The sequence below is a fragment of the Pongo abelii genome, chromosome 12 (genome assembly GCF_028885655.2).
Source record: "Pongo abelii isolate AG06213 chromosome 12, NHGRI_mPonAbe1-v2.0_pri, whole genome shotgun sequence".
NCBI lineage: Eukaryota > Metazoa > Chordata > Mammalia > Primates > Hominidae > Pongo > Pongo abelii.
In genome coordinates this window covers 23,538,398-23,563,838 of record NC_071997.2, presented here as the reverse complement: position 1 = coordinate 23,563,838, position 25,441 = coordinate 23,538,398, and the positions used below count along the sequence as shown (strand labels likewise).

The window sequence follows — 25,441 nt, the reverse complement described above, 5'->3', positions numbered from 1 at the left end:
GATGAAATAATTAAAAGGTAAAGTGAATTTTCTTTAACTCACTTATTTCTTCTTGTAGGGTTTCTTGTTTCTGTTTTTGAATTTTTATTTCTTGCTCCAAATCTTCTATCTTGTTGTTTTTATTAGTTAACTTTTGATTTAGTTCTTTCATCAAACGTTCATAATCAGCTATTTCCATATTCATCAATGTGGTCTGTTGGGCATCCTGCACATTTTATAAGTAGAAGATTTACACAATAGTAGATCAGTTCATTTGTAAATTTTTTTTGTCATTTGTAAAATTGCTAAAATGATGCCACAGCAATAAATGGGTGCTTTTCTGTAATACTGAAATCGTTTACACTGTAACAAAGAAATCAGGAGTTGGATATTTTCTAGTTTTTAATTTCACAAAATATTTTCTAGTAGTTTAACCCAACTTTCTTAGTTTCATTTTATTTCATTATAACTAACTACAACTGACAGTTGTAGCTTGCGGAGCTCTTATTTATAAAATACTAATATGTCAAGTGGCTCTTATAGGACATTTCTTTTTAGCCTCATCTTTGAAGGAGTAAAGTCAGCCAAAGTTTTAAGTATAATACAAATTTCAAGCTTTGACATTAATTAAATCTTAATGTGTCATACAACAATCATGTATACAAAATGAAATGTCAAACCAAAATCTTGTAAATCAGGAGCCTAGATTCTTCTGAAAGGACTGGTACTTAGACAATTAAGTTAAATTTTCAATTTTTTGAGCAAATAATTTATAAAGCATTATTTTAGTACCACAAGTAACATTCTAAAACACTTCTTTTCAAAATGTATAGAATAGTTTAACAATGCAGGCTGAGTGCGGTGGCTCACACCTGTAATCCCAGCACTCTGAGAGGCTGAGATGGGTGGATCATTTGAGGTCAGGAGTTCCAGACGAGCCTAACCAAATTGGTGAAACTCCATCTCTACCAAAAATACAAAAAATTAGCCGGGTGTGCTGACGCATGCGTGGAATCTCGGCTACCTGGGAGGCTGAGGCACAAGAATTGCTTGAACGCGGGAGGCGGAGGTTGCAGTGAGCCGAGATCACGCCACTGCACTCCAGCCTGGGCCACAGCGTGAGATCGCAGAGAGAACAGAACAAATAGAACAACAAAACAGAACAATGTGAACATTACATCAATTTTCATCCTAGTGTTTTATTTTACCTTTTTAACCAGCTCTAATTCTTGCATGGTTTTCTGAAGCTGTTTCTTTTCCTTTTGAAGTTGTACCTGAAGTTCTTCAAGTTCATTTACAGTAGTGGCATGTTCCTGAAATTAAAAATAAAAACAACCCACACAACCCAACCAACATTAAAAAGGTATTTTTAAGGGGCTTTAAAATAAATCTGACAGCCTGGCGTGGTGTCTCACACCTGTAATCCCAGCACTTTGGGAGGCTGAGGCGGGTGGATCACAAGGTCAGGAGATTGAGACCATCCTGGCTAACACAGTGAAACCCCGTCTCCACTAAAAACACACACGAAAAATTAGCTGGGCATGGTGGTGACTGCCTGTAATCCCAGCTACTCGGGAGGCTGAGGCAGGAGAATGGTGTGAACCCGGGAGGTGGAGCTTGCAGTGAGCTGAGATTGCGCCACTGCACTCCAGCCTGGGCGACAGAGCGAGACTCCGTCTCAAAAAAAAAAAAAAATAAATAAATAAAAAATAAAAAATAAAAATAAATAAATAAAATAAATCTGACATGCTAAAATACAGAAAGTTTGGAAATATTTCAATGTTTAAAATGTATACACCCCCAAATCACAGCATGGATTCTCAAATTTATGGTTGGTATTAAGGAATTAATGAACTCTGCTGTATTCATAAATGCTACTCTTTAGTAAGTCTTCCCTTCATTTAAATCATATTTTGGTAAATGCATCATATATATGTGAATCAATCTCACAGGATTGTTTTTACCTTTATCTTCTGTTCTTTCTGAAGTTTTTCAGCTTCTAATTCTTTGTCTATCATTGCTTTGGCTCTCTGGACTTCTAAAATCTGTACTTCTAATAATTTGGCATTAGACTGTAGTGTCTCAATACGAGCCAGGAGATCTTCATTATCAGAATTTATTTTTTCACACTGAAATGACAAATGATTCATTACTATAAACATGCAGAAAACATATACAGCAGAGGAAGAATGAACAGGTACATTGATGAGAATATTGGCATAGTGTGACAAATGAAGATTTCCAAGTCCATGCTACAGAATAATATTAAGAATCAGTTTTAAAATCTGTCATTGAAATACTAATATGGTAAACCTTACAAGAGATCAGGTTGCACTGGCAGAGCAAAGAGCAGAAATGAAAAACAAACAAACCCCCAAACAAACAAACAATTCTCTAGGGGAACTGAGATTAGAATAATAAGCAAGATAGTTGCTAGCTGTTTCGTCTTATTCTTCTCTCCTAAGTGGGAAGGAGGGTGAAGTGGGGGGGGGAATAACTTCTGTTTCCGACCATATTTAATTTTTTATGCAAAAAGTATTGAGATTAAAATATACCTGTTATAGTTTTCATTTTTGGATTTATTAAAAAATTACCTGCAAAGTCGAATTTCTTAATTGTCTTGTAAGGTCTTCAATATGACGTTCAAAATTATCAGCAAGTTCTTTTTCCACATTCAGTTGCTCTGACTGCTTTTCATATTCTAATAAAAGATTCTTCAATAAAAGAAGGATTTAACTTTGGCATATTATTATGCATTCAACAGGTCAGACTTCATCATCAAGCCACCTTAAGATTCATGAGTCCATTCCAGATGCTTAAAATATTTACCCAAGTTGAACAGAATACCTAACTGGCATTAGGTAATAAAATTAGCATATTTTGGGTAACTTTTAGTATTGGAGGGTGGGGGAAACATATGAAAGGAGAAGAAAATTTTAAATATAAACAATATAATAGCTCCAAGGTTAAATATTCTACTCATTAACAAAAATGAACTTCTGAAATGTAACCACAATTTAAGGATAGATAAAACGTTTTATAAACACAATTTAAGGACAGAGGATAAAAAGTTTAACCTGGATACCTAACTCTACCTGAAGAATTCTGATGAGAGAAATATTCCAGGCCTGACCTAATATAAGGTAAAGGTGCTAATGAAAGAACACTGGAAGACATTCATAGATTTAGTCTCTCACACTCTGCAGTGACACTTTCAGTATTTCCTGAAGAATCCAAAGCCAACTGAATTTTCTTTGATATTCCTAGTTGGCCTACTGAAGGACAGAATGATCAGACTTTTTTGCCACACACAAGCTAATTAGGTTATCCACCAAAATATGTAAATGAGATTCAGTTTCGAGATTGCATGTAGTTCTTTTTCTCTCTCTCTCCTTCCTTATAAATCCTGTTTTTGCCTTTGTTTCTGGAAAACTTCTATTTTCTTCCCATAAATGTGCCTGCAAAATTACTAGCAAAATGGTGTTTTAAAAAAATTTTTTAAGTTCAGGGGTACATGTGCAGGTTTGTTATGTAGGCAAACTTGTGTCACAGGGGTTTGTTGAACAGATTATTTCCCCATCCAAGTACTAAGCCTGGTACCCATTACTTATTTTTCTGATCCTCTCCCTCCTCCTACCCCTCCACCTTCTATTAGGCCCCAGTGTCTGTTGCTCATCTGTATGTGTCCATGTGTTCTCATCATTTAGCTCCCACTTATAAATGAGAACATGTGGTATTTAGTTTTCCATTCCTGCATTAGTTTGCTAAGGATAGTGGCTTCCAGCTTCATACATGTCCCTGCAAAGGACGTAATCTCATATTTTTTTATGGCTGTGTAGTATTCCATGGTGTATATATACCAATTTTCTTTATCCAGTCTACCACTGACAGGCCCTTCGGTTGATTCCACGTCTTTGCTATCATGAATAGTGCTGCAGAGAACATACACGTACATGTGGCTTTATGACACAATGACTTACATTCCTTTGGGTATATACCCAGTAACGGGATTGCTGGGTCAAATGGTATTTCTGTTTTTAGGTCTTTGAGGGATCTGTTTTCCACAATAGCTGAACTAATTTACACTCCCACCAAAAGTGTAAGTGTTCCTTTTTCTCTGCAACCTTACCAGCACCTGTTATTTTTTTTGACATTTTCATAGTAGCCATCCTGACTGATGTGAGGTGGTATCTAATTGTGGTTTTATTGCTAGCACACTGTTTATGTTTTCTTGCAAAGTTTATATTTGGAAGTTCCACTGAGATATTATGCATAAAAGAGAAACGACATTAACCAAGAGGACTGTGAAGCCTGGCAGTGGCTTTCCTGAGGACCTGGACCTCTTGTGTCCTTGGCTCACCTCCACAGGCTTCTCTGGTGGTTTTTTAAGATGGAGTCTCGCTCTGTTGCCAGGCTGGAGTGCAGTGGCGCGATCTTGGCTCACTGCAGCCTTCGCCTCCCGGGTTCCAATGATTCTCCTGCCTCAGCCTCCGGGGTAGTTGGGATTACAGGCATGTGTCACCACAACTGGCTAATTTTTGTATTTTTAGTAGAGACAGGGTTTCACCGTGTTGGCCAGGCTGGTCTTGAATTGACCTCAGGTGATCCGCATGCCTCAAGCCTCCCAAAGTGTTGGAATTACAGGCATGAGCCACTGAGCCCGGCCTCTGCTGGGTCTTGTGTGGCATTTATGCTCTTTTGGATCGTGCTTGCGAAATCTTTTTTTTGAGACGGGGTCTTGCTCTGTCGCCCAGGCTGGAGTGCAGTGGTGCAACCTCAGCTCACTGTAACCTCTGTCTCCTGGGTTCAAGTGATTCTCCTCCCTCCGCCTCCCAAGTAGCTGGGACTATAGGTGTGTGCCACTACAGCCAACTAATATTTGCAGTTTTAGTAGATGACAGGGTTTCGCCATGTTGCCCAGGCTGGTCTCAAACTCCTGAGCTCAGGCAATCTGCCTGCCTAGGTCTCCCAAAGTGCTAGGATAACAGGTGTGAGCCACCATGCCCGGCTCTTGCTTCCCAGATCAGATCCTTGACTAACGCACTTTTGTTTCTAATTCTCATTTACATATGGTCAATTATTTGACTCAACTGGTGGCTGACTGTTACAACCTGAATTTTGATTTTATAGTCTGTCCATTTAGTGATTTCAGTGGCAGAAGACAAGACTTGGGAATCTAGAATCTGGCTTATGTTCTATTTTTTTTGAGACGTTGTCTCGCTCTGTCGCTAGGCTGGAGTGCAGTGGCGCGATCTCAGCTCACTGCAACCTCCACCTCCCTGGTTCAAGCAATTCTCCTGCCTCAACCACCATGTCCAGCTAATTTTTTTGTATTTTTTAGGAGAGATGGGGTTTCCCCATGTGGCCAGACTGGTCTCGAACTCCTGACCTCAGGCAATCCTCAAGCTATGGCCTCCCAAAGTATGTTTTTCTATGTTTATTTATGAGTTTGCTACTTCTTGGCACACATGCATACAGGGTTGAGGTATCACTAGGGTCTTTTCTTTTCCATAGAAAGAAGATTCTGTGCTTGTTTAGTATTTGCATAGGCTCCTCTAGAAATCAGAGATATTTATCCTCTTAGTCTCTATCTGGCCTTCTTCATTTTTACTCATTCTGGTTCCAATTGCTGTCAATAGCTGTAAAAACTGAATTGCTATGCCAAGGCATAATAAATAATGGCTCCCTTTGGGAAATTCTGATTTTAATCAAGTATTATTCCTAAGGGGTTTTGGAACAAAAACGAATGCCATGCATACAAGAGTCTACTTTCCTTATGCAGGGTAGACACTTCTAAACATCTGAATAATTACAAATTATTGTCCCTCTAGGACTCCTGTGTGTTCAGATCTTTTAATAAACCGATACAAGTTATTACAAGTGATATGAACACTAAAAAACTAGCCAAATTAACAAACTCCAAAAATTACTCAGTATCTTTATAATGATGCATCCTGAAGAACCTAATAGAGCATAGGTATATGTGTTTTTAAAAGTGATCAACATTAATAAACATTTCAGCGCCTCTGGTTCTACCTTAAATCCTGTCACATTTTTATACGTAAGTTTATATTACATATGAAAATATGGTAATGAAATTTGAAAATTTAAATTTATACATGACAAAGAAGTAGTATGCTTATATATAAAGATCTTATAAATCCATTAAAAAACCCATTTAAAATTTATATATGGGCTTCTTCATAAGAGCAAGTTACATGAGGAACTTGATTTTTTACATTTTAAGAGACCCTATAATCTATTAATTTCTTCCAGAGGTAGACCAGACATATCAATTTCAAGTAGTTAAATCTATCAATCTTTTCCTTTGTAATTTGTTAAAATACTTTAGGTAGGGGTGCAGTGGTACAATCTCCGCTCACTGCAACTGCCACCTTCCAGGTTCAAGTGATTCTCGTGCCTCGGCCATCTGAGTAGCTAGGACTACAGTCACCATGAGTGTGTGTGCCACCATGCCCAGCTAAATTTTGTATATTTTGTAGAGACAGGGTTTCGCTGTGTTGGCCAGGCTGATCTCAAACTCCTGGCCTCAAGTGACTCACCCACCTTGGCCTCCCAAAGTGCTAGAATTACAGGCGTGAGCAACTGCACCTGGCCTAAATTTAGTATCTAAAGTTTGAAAAAGTCTTTTGTATCCAGAAGTCAGTTAAAAAAAAGATCAAGTACTTCACTCCAGGTTTTTAAAAAATATTTTTCACAAAATTTTTTAACCCATCCAGAATACATTTTGCTATGTGGAGTGAAATAAAAACCTAATTCCTTAGAAGGAATTTCTTTCTTCATTGGTTTCTGTTTCAAACTTTACTGACGTGGTATAGCTTAGTTGATGAAACAATAGATCTGGAACGAGACTCCCTGAATTAAAATTTCAGCTCTGCTCGGTTACTTGTTCTGTGACCCTGAGGTTTCTTAAGAAATCTGAGTCTGTGACTTTGAGTTCCTTCATCTATTTATGCCTCAGAGTCCTCACTTGTAAAGTGTTGATGCTAATATACTTGGGGGTTGTTTTGAGAATTAAGTGTATTGAGATATGTAAAGTGCTTAGAAGAGAGCCTGGCACCTGTTTGTTGTTATGCGGAAGTATCTATCTCTTCTGCTACATTCATCTGTACCATTCTTGCATCAGAATTCTACCACATTACTGTAACTGTGATAAGTTTTAGTGTCTCTTTCAGTAGGATGTCACTTTTTTCATTTACAAAAAATTTAGCTACTCTTGCTAGTTTTTTACTTAAAACTTAGAATTCTCTCAAGATCCAGCCAAAAAAACTCTACAATTTTTAACGAATTTGTCTTAGAATTTATAAACCAATCTGAGAACTGATAGTTCAAATAACAGTCATCCTATATAAGTTTTGCAGTTTTCTTCATTAAGTGCCAAAACTTCTCATTTAAGTGCTTCCTAAGATTGGATTTTATGGCTGCTGTGGGATTTTTTTTTTTTTCATCAAATCCTGCCTGATTACCACTCACTCTCTTCTCCCTTCCCACCTTACTTTTTTTTTTTTCTTATGAAGTATTTATTGATGATTCTTGGGTGTTTCTTGGAGAGGGGGATATGGCAGGGTCATAGGATAATAGTGGAGAGAAGGTCAGGAGATAAACACATGAACAAAGGTCTCTGGTTTTCCTAGGCAGAGGTCCCTGCGGCCTTCTGCAGTGTTTGTGTCCCTGGGTACTTGAGATTAGGGAGTGGTGATGACTCTTAAAGAGCATGCTGCCTTCAAGCATCTGTTTAACAAAGCACATCTTGCACCGCCCTTAGTCCATTTAACCCTGAGTTGACACAGCACATGCTTCAGAGAGCACGGGGCTGGGGGAAAGGCCATAGATCAACAGCATCCCAAGGCAGAAGAATCTCTCCTAGTCAGAACAAAATGGAGTCTCCTATGCCCACCTCTTTCTACACAGACAGAGCAACAATCTGATCTCTCCTTCCTTTCCCCACACTTCACCCCCTTCTTTTCAACAAAACTGCCATCGTCCTCATGGCCCGCTCCCGATGGTCGCTGTCTCTTCGGAGCTGTTGGGTACACCTCCCAGACAGGGCGGCCGTGCAGAGGCGCTCCTCACTTCCCAGACGGGGTGGCGGCCAGGCAGAGGCGCTCCTCACTTCCCAGAGGGGGCGGCCGGGCAGAGGCGCTACTCACCTCCCAGACGGGGTGGCAGCCAGGCAGAAGCGCTCCTCACTTCCCAGAGGGGGCGGCCGGGCAGAGGCACTCCTCACCTCCCAGACGGGGCGGCCGGGCAGAGGTGCTCCTCACTTCCTCCCAGACGGGTGGGGGCCGGGCAGAGGCGCTCCTCACCTCTCAGACGGGGCGGCCGGGCAGAGGTGCTCCTCACTTCCTCCCAGATGGGGTGGCGGCTGGGCAGAGGTGCTCCTCACCTCCCAGACGGGGCGGCCGGGCAGAGGCGCTCCTTACTTCCCAGACAGGGCGGCCGGGCAGAGGCGCTCCTCACTTCCCAGACGTTGGGCGACTGGGCAGAGGCGCTCCTCACATCCCAGACGATGGGCGGCCGGGTAGAGATGTTCCTCACTTCCTATACGGGATGGCAGCTGGGCAGAGGCACTCCTCACTTCCCAGATGGGGCGGCCGGTCAGAGGGGCTCCTCACATCCCAGACGATGGGCAGCCAAGCAGACGCTCCTCACTTCCTAGACGGGGTGGCGGCGGGGCAGAGGCTGTACTCTTAGCACTTTAAGAGGCCAAGGCAGGAGGCTGGTAGGTGGAGGTTGTAGCAAGCCGAGATCACGCCACTGCACTCCAGCCTGAGCAGCACTGAGCATTGAGTGAGCGAGACTCCATCTGCAATCCCAGCACCTCGGGAGGCCGAGGCAGGCAGATCACTCGAGGCCAGGAGCTGGAGACCAGCCTGGTCAACACGGCGAAACCCCGTCTCCACCAAAAATACTAAAACCATTCAGGCATGGCGGTGCGCGCCTGCAATCCCAGGCACTCGGCAGGCCGAGGCAGGAGAGTCACAGGAGCCTGAGGCAGGGAGGTTGCAGCGAGCCAAGATCACGGCAGTACAGTCCAGCTTCGGCAACAGAGGGAGACCGAAAAAAGAAGGAGAGGGAGACCAAAGAAGGGAGAGGGAGGGGGAGGAGGAGGGCCCCTCTCCTTCATTATAAACAAAAAATTAGTATCATTTCCTAGCTAGGAGAAATAACAGTACACCGTAAGATACAGATTCTCGTTCCACTTCTGCTATTACTCAGTAAAGACACCTTGGGTAAATCAGATAGCCTCTCTTGGCCTCAGTTTACTCATGTCTAAAGTCTTCATTTCTAAGGTCCCTTGGGACAATGACATTATCAGATTCAAAACAGAATAAGGCTCTATGTTCTACAGTAGTGTATAGGCACATTCGTTTTTAGGTCAGGGATTTCTAACCCAGAGCTCACAGAAACTATACGCAAGTATACATCCACTTTTAAGTTAACACTTCACATTTCTCAAAGACTGTATCTTTAAAAATAAAAGATTAAGAGCTACCTTAGCTAGTAATAAAACCGGTATACTTAAAAAAGAAAATTCAGAGATTGTTACTTTATCATTGTACTTGTTTGGCATGGCTAAGATGTGTTACTGGTCACTAATGGTGAGATTTCACTTCCCTAACCTGTTCTTGAAGGCTTTCAACAGATCCCACTTCTTCTTCCACTCTAGTAGCCACACTTCTAAAAATGATCTGTGCAACACATATAATATGCAAGCCGTAGAATGCTGGCTGTTAAAAATGGGGTCCATTTTCAAATACAACATTTTTCTAAACCATGCACAAAAGAACAGCCCTACAGGGACACTCTTCCATATTGTATACATGCCGTTGCCACTACATTTGAATACTGGCAGACGTTAGTGGCTAAAGATAAACATTAGATAAAACATAGGTCTTCACTGAGCAGACCTGAAATAACAGAGCAATGAAGTACATTACAAATCAGCATCCCAGTACATTTTAAAAAAACAAACCAACAAGGGTGTCATGCCACCAGTCAAAAGGTACTTTGCTTAAACTGGCATTCTTTAACATGCATGTTGTAGTGCTAAGTACTTAATTTCATACAGCCACAGTTATTAATACTTTGCTAAGAGCTACCACCTGCTAAAAACTGCTGTTATCTCATACTGAGAATGCTAGTTCTATACCTTTGCTCTCAGGCTGTGAGGAAGGGGTGCTAGTCCAAAAGGCCATGGGATTAGATTTAAAAAGGCTAAAATTAAATCCTAGAAAATAAAGAATATTTTTTAACATTTTGGGAAACAAAATGAATATGCTTTTAAAACATAAAAAGCCAGAATCCCTCAATTTATACCACCAATCTGATTGTCTTACATATTCATTTATCCCTGTAGTTTCATTCTTCGCTCATTTAATAAATGAGCAAGACTGACATACAACATATAAAATGAGAACATCTCAATATCATGTTCTTTTTTTTTTTTTTTGGAGACAAAGTCTCACTCAGTCACTCAGTCAGGCTGGAGTGCAGTGGCATGATTTCAGCTCCCTGCTACCTCCATCTCCTATGCTCAAGCGATCCTCCTGCTTCAGCCTCCTGAGTAGCTGCTAATTATAGGCATGCACCACCATGCCCAGCTCATTTTTGTATTTTCAGTAGAAACAGGGTTTCACCATGTTGGCCAGGCTGGTCTCGAACTCCTGAGCTCAAGTGATCTGCCCACCTCAACCTCCCAAAGTGCTGGCATTCTAGGAGTGAGCCACCGTGCCCAGCCTCAATATCATGTTTTCTGAGTGACAAAAGAAACTGAACAAATGAAAATGAACACTTTAAAAAAAGACTCACGTTAATGCGCATGATTCAAGCATGAGTCCGTATACTGTACTGAGTTCTTTTGCTCTGCCCTAGCATGATAGAAGTATCTTCCAGTTACTGAAACGTCTTAAACTAAGTTCTCTTGCTCTTTGAAACATCACCGTGAACTTATTAAGGGAGAAAAAAAAATTGCTCAAATATTTTGGGGGTGTTCACAAAGCATCATTTATATCCCAACATTAGTATCCTACAAAGAGTCTGCATCAAGCTAAACATTGAAAGAAAAACTGTGCTTAACTTAACAACAAAGTACTTACCCTTTTCTGGTGTTTTAAATGTGTAGTTGATTGAAGATTCTTCCGTTGGAAAGGAAACAAAGAGATTTTTGACTTTGCTATCTGAAGACTGTTCCATATCAGAGTTCTTTGACAGTTCACATTTGTTAGGTTCCACTTTGCTTTCAGATCCACTCTGGGATACTGAACTAGTTTCACTATTGTTACTTTTCAAAGGTGCATTAAAACTAAATCCAGGAGAAACCACTGCTTTTGTTGTTGTTTCAGATGTGCTAGACACTTCAACTTCTGAAGTTGCATCTGCTACATCATCACCCTGAATAACATCTGTCCTCTCTCTTGTGGTTTCTTCTAATACAGCTACAGCAATTTTGCCACATGGTGACTCTCTGGGAGTGCTTGACCGAGAAACATGAGGTGTTATCAAAGAATCTTTTTCCTAGGCTGTTTTTGCTTCATCAAAAAAAAAATTTTTTTAAGCTTTCCAAAAAGAACATATTCTTATCTTATTTATTCTAATTTAATTACCCTTTTTAAAAAAATTATTATTATACGTTTGCTTTTATGGTATATGTGTGCAATGTGCAGGTAAGTTACGTACGTATACATGTGCCATGCTGGTGCACTGCACCCACCAGCTCGTCATCTAGCATTAGGTATATCTCCCAATGCTATCCCTCCCCCCTCCCCCCTCAAAAATTTTCTTAAACGAGTCTGCAACATCCTGTAGTTTAAAACAAACAGCTAAATGCTCTACTTTTCTTTCTCCATCTGCAAAATCACATGCAGTCCACACCCATACTCTTTCGGTTCCTTTCATATTTTGCAAAGTCATGCCTGGAGTTATTCTGTGATTGGCACAAAGTTTTAATACTTGGTCCCTTCTCATCACTATACGAACTTGCTTATTATCATAATTCTGTAAAATCTTTATATCACCAATGCCCCTTTCTTTCCATTGACCAACATCTTTATCATATCTGTAGAGTTTTGCCCTGTGACTAAAAACAACTTGTTCATTTTCCTCACCACTGGATACTTCAACTAGATCAGGTAAAGGAACAACAGGTTCAAAGTACTGTCCATCTCTCTCTTCTTCTTGAGTAACATCAGATTCTTCATCAGTGCCAACTGAAGTCCCACTCTGATTCAACTTGGCAGGAGACTTAGATGGACTCAAAGCAGATTTCAAATTCAAGTTAAATCCTGTTGTTGACTCACCAGAGCGGAAAAGATTTTTTCTCACAGGGCTACCTGCCAATGCAGAAGCATGTACTGACCTACTACTAACACTATCATCCAAAGCATCTTCCCTTAAATCGTAGTTATCCCATTCTAATGTGGGCCCAGTGTTTTCAGGATTGGGTTTTATTGTTGTGTCTGAGGCACTGGCTGCATCTGTATCTGAACCCTTATCCTCTTCCTCAGTGACTTTTGTTTGATCATTTGTCAAAAATGTTTTGATATCTTTCAGTCCACTCTTCATTTCTTCAGCTCTCTGTATTAACTTGGCAGCTCTGCCAGTATCTACAAATTTATGGGGAGTTTGAAGTGGTACGTCTAACAGAAGCCGCTGGCATTCCTCAAATCTCTGCTTGAATTCTTCAGCCAGCTCTGGTGTTTTAAATTTTGCTGCCAACTGCTCTAGTTTGGCATCACCACCAGAGAAATCAATGGCTAACCAGATCCATGCTCTATCTGATCCAGAGAGAGGCTTCAGGTTCATTGTAGTCGTTATCCAATGATTAGCACACACTTTTAGTACTTGTTCTCTTCGCATCAGCATTCTTAGTTTGCCATTGACCTCATTTTTGAGAATTTTTAAGTTCCCCAAACCCCTTTCTTTCCACTGACTTATCTCGGCATCAAATCTAAATAGTTTTACCCGCTGTGAATACAGAACTTTTTCATCTTCTTCTCCTGTTACAAGTTCTACTTTTTCAGGCATTTGAACTACTGGTTCAAAATGGATGTCATCGCTGTCCTCAGTCTTATAGGCATCATCATCTTTCTCAAAATCACCAGAAGTGTTTGCTTTATTGGCCATTTTACCGCATTGTGATGAGAATAATTTTTCTCCAGCACCTGAAAATCCCTTGAAATTGGGCTCTTTTTTGCCAAACTGAAATCCTTCTCTGGAAGTTGATTTTGCAAGATCTGCAAATGTAAACGTGCTACTTGTTTGGCCAACAATCACAACACGACCATTCTTCTGGCTACTAATATCCTGAGCCTGGAAGCCAGTATCATTTCCAAGAGGCTTTTCACTTTTCTTTTCTTGATTTCCTGGTTCCGAAATGCCAAACTTAAATCCATCAGCAGACACAGGGATGGAAAATCCTTCTTTGGTTGACTTAAATTCTGTATTAGAAGAACCCTGAAACATACATGAAGGTGAATTTTCTTGATCCACATGCCCAAATTTGAATCCTTGCTCTGTATTGCCAAACTTAAAAGCTTTTTCTGAGAAATTACTTTTAAATCCTGTTCCCACCTGACTTCCAGAAGAGTCATGCAACTTCATTTCTGAGCCCAATGTGAAAGCTGAAGGAGCTTCTGCAATAGGTTTATAAGTTGGTTTAGAGGCATCACAAGCCACACATTTTAAGCAAGAACTCTCATTTTGTACACAGCAAACACTACAGTCCCACTGTCCTTTCCTGATGAACATTCCTTCAAATCCCCTCTTTGGAGCCTTGCTTATCTTGTTATCATGACTTGTGGGTTCTTTTACAATTCTGACAGCCTGATTTGATGCTGTGGCTACATTTGTTCCTGGGGCTTTTAAAATGCTCTGGGCTTCTTCAAACTTGCACTTAAAAAGTGCTGCTTCCTCAGGAGTTTTGAACCTAATAGCAAGTTGTTCTGGTTTTAGCAACTCATCTGCATAATCAAGGGCATGCCATACAAAAGATCTGTCTGATCCAGCATTTGGTGTCAATTTCATATCTGGACTGATGTAATGATTTGCACAGATTTTCAATACTTGCTCTCGTCTCATTAGAAGGCGAATTTTACCAGATGTTTTATGCCTCAGTATTTTTACATTGCCAATCCCACGTTCTTTCCATCCTTTGGATTCTACATCAAAACGAAACAATTTCGCGCGGTTGCAAAAGAATTCTTCTTCATCTTCCTCACCAGTTTTTACTTCAACCTTATCCGGAAGAGGTACTACAGGCTCAAAGTGAGGACCGTCATCATCATCATCATCATCCCCATGGGCACTTCCTCCATCTGTCTCCTGATTCTTGTTTGCTGTCTCTAAAGTGGGTGTTCCAAATACTGATTTCCCTGGACCATGGAAAGCAAACATATCACTTCGTCGAAAACCAGAATTCTTTTGCTGACTCGACCCCATGTTTTCTGTAAATGAAATTCCAGACACATTTTTGCTTCCAAAATTGAATGTATTTCGAGGCCCAATGGTTTGACCACCAGGAATTGGTTTGGGTCCACTATAGCCATCTCCTTGCAAGGGTTTATCTGAAGTCAGGAGACCTAAAAGGCTTTCACTGTTACTGTAAGCTGCAGGAGGGGGCTGTGTCACAACCTGTGGTGAGGAAAACGTGAAGTCACCATCATTTGATTTGAAATTTGAGTTAAATTTAAAAGGAGCTGGCTGTGTTGTGTGTGCTGGTGTTGGCAAAGATGGCCTTATTCCTTCACCCGGCATGGGCTGAACAAAATTAGTTTTCCCAAATTCTATAGCCTTAGATTCTGCAGATCTTGAAGCATGAGCTGCAATTGGAGGTTTTGTGAAATATCCTGGTTCTGGCAAAGGTGGATTTGTGCTTGTCTGTTGAACATTGTAATTAAAGGAATCATCACCCCTGGGTGATAGAATTCCTGTTGCAGGAGACTCAAAATGCAATGCAGGAGGACCATACATCTCCTGAGAGAACATACAAGCAGATGAGCTTTGCACTGGCGGTGTGTGCATCTGTTGCGGATAGGCATAAATATGCTGTTGGGGTGGAAGCCTATTCATGCCATAGACTGGGCCCTAAAAGACAGAAAGTTAAAACATTTTGTAGATTGTCTACAAAACTACAGATAACTAAATGCAAACCAATTCTCACAAACTTCAAACATGAATATGAAGTGAAGAAGATCTCATTAGGGGATGTAGTACACATCATTAACCCGTTTATGCCAGAGGCTGCAAATTTTCTGTGTGAAAAATCAGACCTTCACAATGACCTTGAGCAGTAGGATATAAATAACTCCCATAAGCTTAGTGTTCCAATAATGGAGCGCTAGGCATAAGTAGGTTAAGAGAAAACCACATTACTACAAAGATACTTGCATATATACTTGGCATATAATGAAAATTAATTATAGCATCTTAAAATCTACAGCTAAAGTCATAAAATAAATACCTTCTTCATTCCTAAACAATTTATCAAATGATGTTAACAATAATGATGATGATGATGATGATGATAACATTCATTGAGCATTTATTAATGTGCCAGCTGGGCACTGTTCTAAGCACTTTACATTATTATCTCATTTTAATATCCCCAAAAACCCTATGAATTAAGGTATTATTATTATCCTCATTTTACATATGACGCAACTGATGCATTGAGAGGTTAAGAAACTTGCCTGTGGTCAAAATAAGCAGAAGAGCAAGGGTCTAAATGCACCCCAACACTCTGTCCTCAAAGCTGTCACATTCAACTACCACTGTAATATTGAGTCTTCAATCAATTGTTATACATATAGCTGTATCAGGCCTGAAAGTACTTACCACATAGTGGGTCAGCAAGGGCATTACAGTTCTATTTCTGTTAAAACAGAATGATGAAGGATCCACCACCACCACTCCCATTTTTAAAATATTCTAAATATTCACACTTACTGTAACACAAAAATAAGGTGACTGAGAAGTATAATTTCTGTATTTGGAGATAAATTTAAAATACCTACATTTTAAGGGACATAAAAGTTTTAATACTGAACTACTGCTCTCTTGAATTTATTTGAAGGAACCCTAAACAATTTAAAAAGGAAATAATTATAAATGTATAAATTATTCCTTTGTTACCTTTGTGGGAGTAACATTAGCTGCTGGTCTGAGAAGATACCGGGAATTATATGCTGGTGACTGACTATAACATACTGAAGGGCCAGTAGTTGCAACTAAAAAAAAAAAAAAAGAAAAGAAAGAAAACACTGTTAAAGTCTATACTACAGTTACGACTAGGCAAGAGCTATAAATACAAAAGCAATAGAAATTAAAGAAAGATTTAACTACATAAATTTTAAATTTCTGTACATCAAAATACACCAATCAAGATTATCAAATGACAAACTAGAAAAAAATTGCTAAATATGACATGAAGAATAAGAGAATAGCATCACTGTGATCAACAAGAACAACTACCTCACAAGCATTAAAAAAGGAATAAAGAAGAAAGTAACTGTTGCCTTTTCTAAGAAAGATCAGTATGATGTGGAATTATGGACATTCAGTCACAGAAAGGACGTAAGGAACCAAGATGCCATCTGATGGTCAATGCATTTGAAGTGGGCCTAGAAAATCTGCAGAAAGACTAGGTTGTATTTTGTAAACTAAAGCTATTACTGAGAATGTTCAGCTCAAAAATCACCTGACAAATTCATGGAAAGGATGTCATCAACAACATAAAATGTGTTCCCTGGCTTAAAATAAAAAGCACATCAACACTCATGCTGATGTACAAACTATCTGCTCCCTCTGTTTTGTGTGTTTTACCAGGAAACAAAACGACTAGAAGGCACCCATGTTAACGGCAAAACTACCAATAGTCATTTGCTTGAACTGTTTTATGATAGTTTTACCAGAAAACAACCAAAAGACCTTTTATGCCTGTACATGGAAGAAGAAACAGAAACTGTGCCAAGAGGTTCCAAACAATTGCCTCTGGAAAGCACTGAAAAACCAAGACCGAGAAAAGGCTAGCCAGAAGCCCAAGTTTGATTTTGGAAACCTAACAGAGGTGAGGATAGCTATTTTGAAATTACTATGGGGAGGAAGCAGGCACAGAACACAGAACAACCTGACAGAAATGGCCCAAGAATCTTAAAGTCTTGCAAGATGTCTGTCTACATGAAAGCAAAAAGAAAAAATATAATTTTAAATTTAAAAAAAAATCTTAGTCTGAAGTTTAAGTAGGGACTTTAATTGACTACTGACTCTAAACTGTGCGGAAAAAAACTAAAGAGCTCTAATAAATCTACTAAAAGTAATCTAATTTTTAAAAGCACCATATGAATAGACAATTTAGGAAAGAAATATAATAGGCCTCAAGGAACATGTTTTCGAAGTGAGCCTTGAAAATCCGCAAAATGACGAGGTTGCATTGTGCAAACTGAAGCTATTATGAGAATGTTCAGGTCAAAAAAATTACCTGACAAATTCATGCAAAGGATCTCACAAGGAACACAAATGTGTTCGCTGGCTTTTAAAAAATCACATTAACATTCATGTTGATATACAAATTCTTCTCCAACTGTTTTGTGTGAGTTTTACCAAGAAACCAAACAACTGGAAGGTACCCACGTTGAAGATGGCAAAACTACCAACAGCCATTTGCATGAATTGTTGAGCACGACTAGTATTAAAAAACCTTAAAAATTGATATCACTTTTGTTCCTACAAATTGGCAAAGGATTTTATAAACTAGTAAGTCAGCATTAGCAAAAGTGCGAAGATGGCACTATCAGATACTAGTGGTAAGAGCATAAACTGAATATTTTGAATACCCTACAAAACTAGGACAGTGTCCTAGAATTTGTAATGGCATAAACCAGAAACAACATAAATAAAGGAACAGAATTTACAGTACTTCCATGTGATGGGATACCATGAACTCATTAATATTCAAAAAACATTTAAGTTTAAAAATGCTCAGAACTAAAGTAACATTTAAAAAACAGGCTAGCTCATCTACACGCAACATAATAACATGGTAACAATCTCATAAAAAATACTATATGTATAGAGAAAGAACCAGAAGGAAATGCTCTCAAATATAAGAAATGTTAATAAGGTGGTTAGTTTTTAGTTTTCTTCACCCTGTTCAGTACTTCTGAGTATCTCCTATGAGCTCATTAATCTTTAATTTTAATCATCTTACTTTAAAAAAAACAAGGACCATCTTGATATATGTTTACTTTTATTAAGGAAAAAGAATCTATGAACACAGGAACAGAAATCAGGAGATCTTGGCTCTCGCCCTTTCAGTGCCACAAAGCTGTTTTGTGAACCTGTAAATAATCCATTTGGAGTCTCCATATTTCTCAATTGTAAAATGAGGATGTGCTGCTTCTACACATTTCATAGGGTCATTGCAAGAATAAAATGAGACAATGGGAATGTTGTATTTACATGCTTGTATAAGAACAGAAGGCCTTTTATGCCTGTACACAGAAGAAATGGAAACATGACCCACAAGGCACCAAATAACTGACTGCACACATCACTAAAAAAGCCCCAGAAAAGGCTAGCCAGTTCGTTTATCCTCTTACAAGGACCTATATGATGTATAAGGTTTTAAGTAAACAAGGTTTGAACGTTAGACATTTCATATACTTATCTATGACTTATGACATTTAATAAGCTTGACTTCACAAAGATTTTGTTATTTTGCTTGTGTTGAGAAGATACTATCACAAAAGGCTAGTGGGGTTGCCTTAACTATATGAACCATCACACAAATGTGCTAATCTAAACTAGATTTGATTCTAAATCTTTCCTGGGCTAAAAAGAGAAAAAAAAAAGGGCACTACTACTACCATTTCAGAAGTCTGTCGTATGTAAAAGGAACAATTTTGTTATTCCTGGCTGCCTGGGAGCAATGTATTATACTGGCAAGTGCTTTGGAGTTACACCACTGGAGTGTGAATCTTGGCTCTATCAATAACTAGCTGTATAATAATGAGTAAGCTACCTAACCTTTCTTTATCCCATTTCTTTATTTATAAAAAAGGGATTAATAATGGTACCGGCCATTCTAAGTTACTGTAATTAAATAAAATTACATTCACAAAGCACTTTTGCACATAGCCAACCCACAGTAAACACTATTAGTAACCTTAGTTCATTAACTATTTACTGTATACTCTAATAAATGTCTGATACACACCCACACCCACCTGCACATACACAAATGCTCATAGTAATTATGTAAGGCAAGTATTATCTCCACATTTCAGACAGGTTAACTTACACAGCTATTATAGTAAGTGATAGAGCAGAACTTAAAAACCCAGTATGATTCAGGTCCAAACTCCTTTTCTTTCTTTATATAACCATAATATTTCAAATTAAGTAAGATTTCCTATATAATGTCCTGCCTCTCATCATTATCATCAAAATAATTCCCCAGAGGTGTAGGTTCTTAATTAAGCATTTCTTAGTGCATAACTCTATTCATTAACATTTTTCAGTTTAAGGAATAATCTCATCTCAGCTCATCTGAGGTGTGGATTAAGTGTTCTTTAAGCCTTTATATACATGTGATCACATACAGCTCGTTTTTTCTGCTTGGGGTTATAAAAATCTCCGTTAACACCAAATACAGCTTTTGAAGTAATATATAAACAGACGTTGACATGTATATTAACAAACATATATAAATAAGGTGATTTCACAAGTTATCTACTTAAAACAGGGAAGTAAAGTAGTTTTACTAAAATATGCAATTATCCACTTGCCAGCTCACCTGTTAGTGGAGCCCCATGAAATGTCTGTGACCCCTGATATCCATCAGGCACTGAGTCTGGTCCATAATTCTCTGTGGGCCAACGATGAAGGGATGCTGAGTTACTGCTATTTAGTTTCAACTCCTGCATTTCTTTCTATTGGAAGAAAAAAAAATCAAATAATTTTAAACATTTAATTATATCATGCCAGAAACAGTGCTGGGAAAGCTTACTCTTTTAAATTTAAATAACTGATTTTTTTTTTTTTTTGAGATGGTGTCTCGATCTGTCGTCCAGGCTGGAGTGCAATGGCACAATCTTGGCTCACCGCAACCTCCACCTCCTGGGCTCAAGCAATTCTCCCACCTCAGCCTCCCGAGTAGCTGGGATTACAGGCGTCAGCCAGCACGCCCGGCTAATTTTTTGTATAATAGTAGAGATGGGGTTTCACCATGTTTGCCAGGCTAGTCTTGAACTCCTGACCTCAAGTGATCCACAACCTCAGCCTCCCAAAGTGCTGGGATTATAGGTGTGACCCACCACGCCCGGACCTGATTATATCTTTTGAAAGTTTCTATTTGCCAATGAGTTCTAGGTACCTGGTGCTGATTTTAAAATATGATTCTTAATTTGTTAAAAATTTATCTGCTCCCATTTTCATTCGTTAATACAAAACCTAATTCATTAACTCTCTCACCTAAACAAATAACCTCCTAAATGATCACACCTTCATTTCCATTCTGCACTTGCCTACATTAACCTTTCTGATGTTCACCTCCAGCCAAGACAATTCCCTGCTCAAAAAAACAAGTACCTAGAAACTAAATTTCTTTCCCCAACTTTCACAGTCCTCTAACATTACACTGACCATCCTTTCAGTGTGTTCTTTCTACACTGCAATCTGGACTACCTGACATTCCAAATCACCTCCCCAAATTAGCTTTTCACTTAACCCCGTGCTGAAACAAAATACAACTCATTCTCAAGGTGATGTTCAAATGCTCCACCAGGAAAGGGAAAAAAGTAGCAGCTGCAGAGAAATTTATTATGTATATAATAATATGTCCAACGCACTTAAACTCTTAATTCTTATACTATCTACACTGTTAGGTAAACAATATTAGCTCCTATCTTAAAATGAGAGAAAGGGATGCAGGGAATAACAGCTGGAATTTGAACCAGATCTGACTCCAAAAATGGTTTCTTAACCCAACTCTGCTGCCTTGACAAGATGGCAGATAGATACAATGCCGTCTAGTGTAGCTATGTGGCTACCTGATCTCTGCTGAAGAAAACTAAATGACAGCACCATACCCAACCCTAGAACCTACAAAATGTCCCCTTACAAAACAGACACTTAACAGGAAATTGTTTTTCCAAAGAAATTGTAGTGGTATCAGAAAACAGGTAAATTTTGAAAAGTTTCAAACTTCTCTGTATCAGCCCAGGAATCCGACCACTTCTAACAAGTGAGGTCAGGGACAGATCTAGCATGTCGGCTTTCTTTTTCCACAAGTGTTTCAAATAAAAATTTCCCAGAAAGACCTAACCATGAGGTCCAAAACCATCTCAATTTTCAAGCTAAATAAAATTTCCCCCACTCATCCATCTACAGTGCCTAGTCCAGATGCTACACATACACATCCAAGAAATAAGAAACTAGTGGAATCACCTAGAAAACTTTATGGTCACTGTTGGTATCCGCACCAGAGCTTTGAATTTGCAATCACTGCTGTAACTGTAATTTTTAACATTCAATGTGATGAGAACTGGCTTCAATAATTCTCTCGTTTTTAAAGATAAGAAGCCAAAGAGTCACAAAGGAAGTGACTGGCCCAAGATCATTAATTAATGGCAGAGTCAGTACTAGTACCAAGCTTTTCAAGCTCATGGACTAGTGCTCCACTATACTTCCACAGAATACAATGCTGGGAGCCTGAAACCTGTATGTTAAGGCAAAATTGTATGTAATTGTCATAGGCCACGACTACACAGAATTAAGATTCAAAATTTTTGTGCAAATTCAAAAATGTCTTCCCCACCAAATAGTATTCTCTTAAGTTGCAAATACTGCTGATCACACTGTAATAATCGCCACACATCAGCATATCTTTGATGTAACTTTAGCAGTATGAGTAATTTAGTTCTTGCCTGATAGGCATGAAAGAACCTACTTTTATTTCCAATTCCAAAAAAGTCAAGCTCCTTTGAACCCTATTGTTAAAATAAGATATATATACATAACTATTTCCTTACATAATTAAGTCAAATTCATATGGAAGTATTAAAATATAGTAGGACTTTTTGAAGCTCAGACCACTTTTCAATTCCTAGCTATACATTTGAAACACATGTAATCCACAGCTAATCTGGGAATGAACTCATAGACCAGAGTATGATTAGTACAGTGTAGCAGTTCGATCACTCAGGAAACTTCTCTGTGCCAGGAACTCTTATATTTTAAATAAAACAGTTTCTACCTTTGAAGGTCTCAAATTTTGTGGAAGATGAGGAGAGAGACACATAAAGTACTTTCAAAAATATGGTAAAGGGTTGGGCGTGGTGGCTTACACCTGTAATCCCAGCACTTTGGGAGGCCAAAGCAGGCAGATCACCTGAGGTCAGAAGTTCAAAACCAGCCTGGCCAACATGGTGAAACTCTGTGTCTACTAAAAATACAAAAATTAGCTGGGCGTGGTGGCGGGTGCCTGTAATCCCAGCTACTCGGGAGGCTGAGGCAGGAGAGTCGCTTGAACCTGGGAGGTGGAGCTTGCAGTGAGCCAAGATCGCACCATTGCACTCCAGACTGGGCAACAGAGTGAGACTGCATCTCAAAACAAAACAAAACAAAATATGGCAAAGGGTCAAGACCGAGGTATGTAGGCTGGGCACAGTGGCTCACGCCTGCAATCCCAGCACTTTGGGAGGCTGAAGCAGGAGGACTGTTTGAGCCAGGAGTTCAAGGCCACCCTGGGCAACATGGCAAAATCCCGTCTCTAAAAAAATACAACAATTAGCTGGGCCTGGTGGCGTGTGACTATCTGTAGTCCTGCCTTCGTGGCAGGCTGAGCCAAGAGGCTCTCTTGAGCTAGGAGGTCGAAGCCGCAGTAAGCTGTGATCATACCACTGTACTCCAGCCTGCACAACAGAAGAAGACCCTGTCTTTAAAAAAAAAAAAAGACCAAAATGTCCCCTTGCCATACTATTTGGATGGCAGGGGGACATTTTGACCAGCTTCAGAAAAAAAGTGAGAGAGTGGCCAGGGAAGGAATCTTGGAATAAAAAGTACAGCTAGAGAAATTAAGTGACTTACCTTAATGGCCTTTAGTTGTTGGCAAATCATTTTCAGTAAAGAATTCCGATCTTCTGCCCATCGAGGTGGTGTTTTGGGAGAATACTAAAAAAAAATAAAAATAACAAAACAGCATTTAAAACACTTAGAACAGAAACAATTTCACAATGAAATGATTCCATTCTTTCCTGTTTACCTTGTAACTTTTACTTGGTGATAGTGAATATTTGGTAGGAGATGGTGTAGAATGTTTTATTTCTGAATCTACATTTTGCAAAGAACCATTTTTATAAAGAGGACCTCCTTCACTATAGTCTTCGAGTTCCTGCATGACTGAATTAAGCATCTCTTTTACAGACTCCAAGGGCACAGGCAACTAAAAAGACATTAAGGGCTTTCGTTTGCAAAAAATTCCAAAAGTAAAAACTCTAAAATGATATATTTTATCTTATTTACATTTTTGTCACTTTAATAAGCACTTTACACTTTAAATAATAATACACGTGAAAGTGTTTTTTAATTATCTTTTTTCTTTGTTTTTCTGTTGTTTTGTATTATTATTTTTTTTGTCTTTATTCTATAATTTTTTTCTTCATGAACACAGAAAAGTGTTGTACAATCTAACATCTTCTGATTCTAAAGTCCATGCTCTCTCTATTACTTCTGTTAACCATGATAATTGTAGAGGAATGTTAACTTGGAAAGCTCTTCCGAGTGAACAAAATAAGTTACTGATGTTTTCTAACTGATTTTCAATGGTGACAGAAATACAGATGCTACAATACACCAGACAACATAAATCCTAATAAAAGAGTAGTAACACAAATTAATCAACAAAACACTCAGAAGACTGAACATAATTTAACATCCTCATGACAATCTCAAACAGCTGACAGCAAGAAAACAAGGGCGTTCATAATGGCTGATGAGGATGAGAAGAAATGCTCTTGTCAGCAACAACTTTCAATTTCAGCAAAGTTCATTAAGAATCAGTCCTGAGGCTATATTTGTTTTGATTACACTGCTAAGATAACAAAATCAATGTCTTATCTTAGAAATCTTTTCTAATTCCCCAAGAAGTACTTTTTAAGAGCATATACCTAGATTCCCAAGTTTAAAAAGACACACCAAACCTAAGACAAAGCAAGCAAATATAAGCATTTAGACACACACATCCCTTCTGTGCATTAGTAACAACATATTACTGAGTATTTTTGAAATTACCAAAATATAAGACCAACGCAAAAACATTGACCAGTGGGTTATCAGTAAGAACGTACATACAACAACCTGCTACTTACTTTCTTCACCACTGAAAGATTTGAATCACTGTCATCTAAAATCTTTATTAGGTAGTCCTTGGTCTTTCTCAGATAATTTTTGCATTCTTCTTGTTCTTCAGGAGACAGGGCATCATTTTCAATGTCTTCTGCCTTCCTGTGAAAAATCTATACAAATAGTGCTTTTATGAAATCATTAGGTTTTTAAAACAAAAAACTTTTAGCTTGGCCAGGCATGGTGGCTCATGCCTGTAATCCCAGCTACTCGGGAGCTGAGGCACAAGAATCGCTTGAGCCTGGGAAGCAGAGGTTGCAGTGAGCCAACATTGTGCCACTGCACTCTAGCCTGGCCAACAGAGAAACCCCATCTTTTAAAAATAAATAAATAAATAAATAAAACTTGTAGCTCAAGTACCACATCTACTTACCAGTGCAAGATTCCAATAAGAAACAACGCTTTTTATAGATTCAAAAGCAGTCATAGCATCTTCTATATTTCCGTTTACTGCATCCAATATAGCAAAAGTTATGTGTGCATCTTCTTCATATTCAACAATTTCTGATGCCTAAACACACAGAATAGTTTTTAGTCAAATTGTTTATACTCAGAATATAAAACCCAAATGATTTTCCAAAGATTTTATGTGATCTTAAGAGACAAACATCTCATTACTCTTCTCTGTCATATCTTATTTGTGAGAGCTAGTGAATTTAGAAAACAAGATTACCATTAAATAACAAGGCAATTAATTTAAGCAGTTTATAGCTCCATGTCTTTGTTTATAAACTGGAAATTCCCATCTCCAATAAATTCATAAAGGAACTCTGTTACCTGAATGTCTACACTATGAAAATGTTTAAACAGAGGATCAATAGGTTCAGGAATACTGTTCTTCTTTTTTATTATCTTCAACAATGGCAAAACTTTCTTCCAATAATGAACACTTCTCCCTATGTATTCTCGTTGATCATAAAAAGAATTAAGATCGCTGCCCTAAAAAAGAAAGTTAAAAGCACACAACTTTAAGGAACACGCATGATTAGATCTAAAGTTCATTTACAAGTTGTAAGAACTGGCTCAAATTTCAAGTCAAAAC

The 25,441-nt window shown here is 38.7% G+C and overlaps 2 protein-coding genes across 25 annotated transcripts in view; both read right to left on the bottom strand.

Moving 5' to 3' along the window:
- LOC129057111 (GRIP and coiled-coil domain-containing protein 2-like) overlaps nt 1–11,251 on the bottom strand; it is a 97,009-nt gene extending 85,758 nt beyond the window's left edge. For all 15 annotated transcript variants that reach the window (XR_010136155.1, XR_010136154.1, XR_010136153.1 and 12 more), the window contains exons 1-5: nt 11,100–11,251; nt 2,574–2,680; nt 1,944–2,108; nt 1,188–1,292; nt 43–205 (exon numbers count right to left, since the gene is read on the bottom strand). Coding sequence is in view for 11 of the 15 variants with exons in the window: in XM_063713304.1 (XP_063569374.1) it covers nt 43–205; nt 1,188–1,292; nt 1,944–2,108; nt 2,574–2,680; nt 11,100–11,196 (637 nt within the window). In the remaining 4 variants the exon portion in view is untranslated. The remainder of the gene's footprint in view (nt 1–42; nt 206–1,187; nt 1,293–1,943; nt 2,109–2,573; nt 2,681–11,099) is intronic.
- The window catches only part of LOC112132112 (E3 SUMO-protein ligase RanBP2-like), a 56,474-nt gene continuing 38,446 nt past the window's right edge, over nt 7,414–25,441 (bottom strand). For 7 of the 10 annotated variants that reach the window (XM_063713295.1, XM_054546956.1, XM_063713294.1 and 4 more), the window contains 8 exons: nt 25,177–25,338; nt 24,773–24,910; nt 24,366–24,512; nt 23,261–23,440; nt 23,086–23,169; nt 19,793–19,928; nt 16,132–16,226; nt 7,414–15,084 (listed from right to left, as the gene is read on the bottom strand). In XM_063713295.1, coding sequence (XP_063569365.1) covers nt 11,731–15,084; nt 16,132–16,226; nt 19,793–19,928; nt 23,086–23,169; nt 23,261–23,440; nt 24,366–24,512; nt 24,773–24,910; nt 25,177–25,338 — 4,296 coding nt within the window. In that variant the 3' untranslated portion in view covers nt 7,414–11,730. Of the gene's footprint in view, nt 15,085–16,131; nt 16,227–17,004; nt 18,397–19,792; nt 19,929–23,085; nt 23,170–23,260; nt 23,441–24,365; nt 24,513–24,772; nt 24,911–25,176; nt 25,339–25,441 lie in introns of those variants that run through there. The other 3 variants (XM_063713296.1, XM_054546959.2, XM_054546984.2) reach the window with 2 other exon arrangements.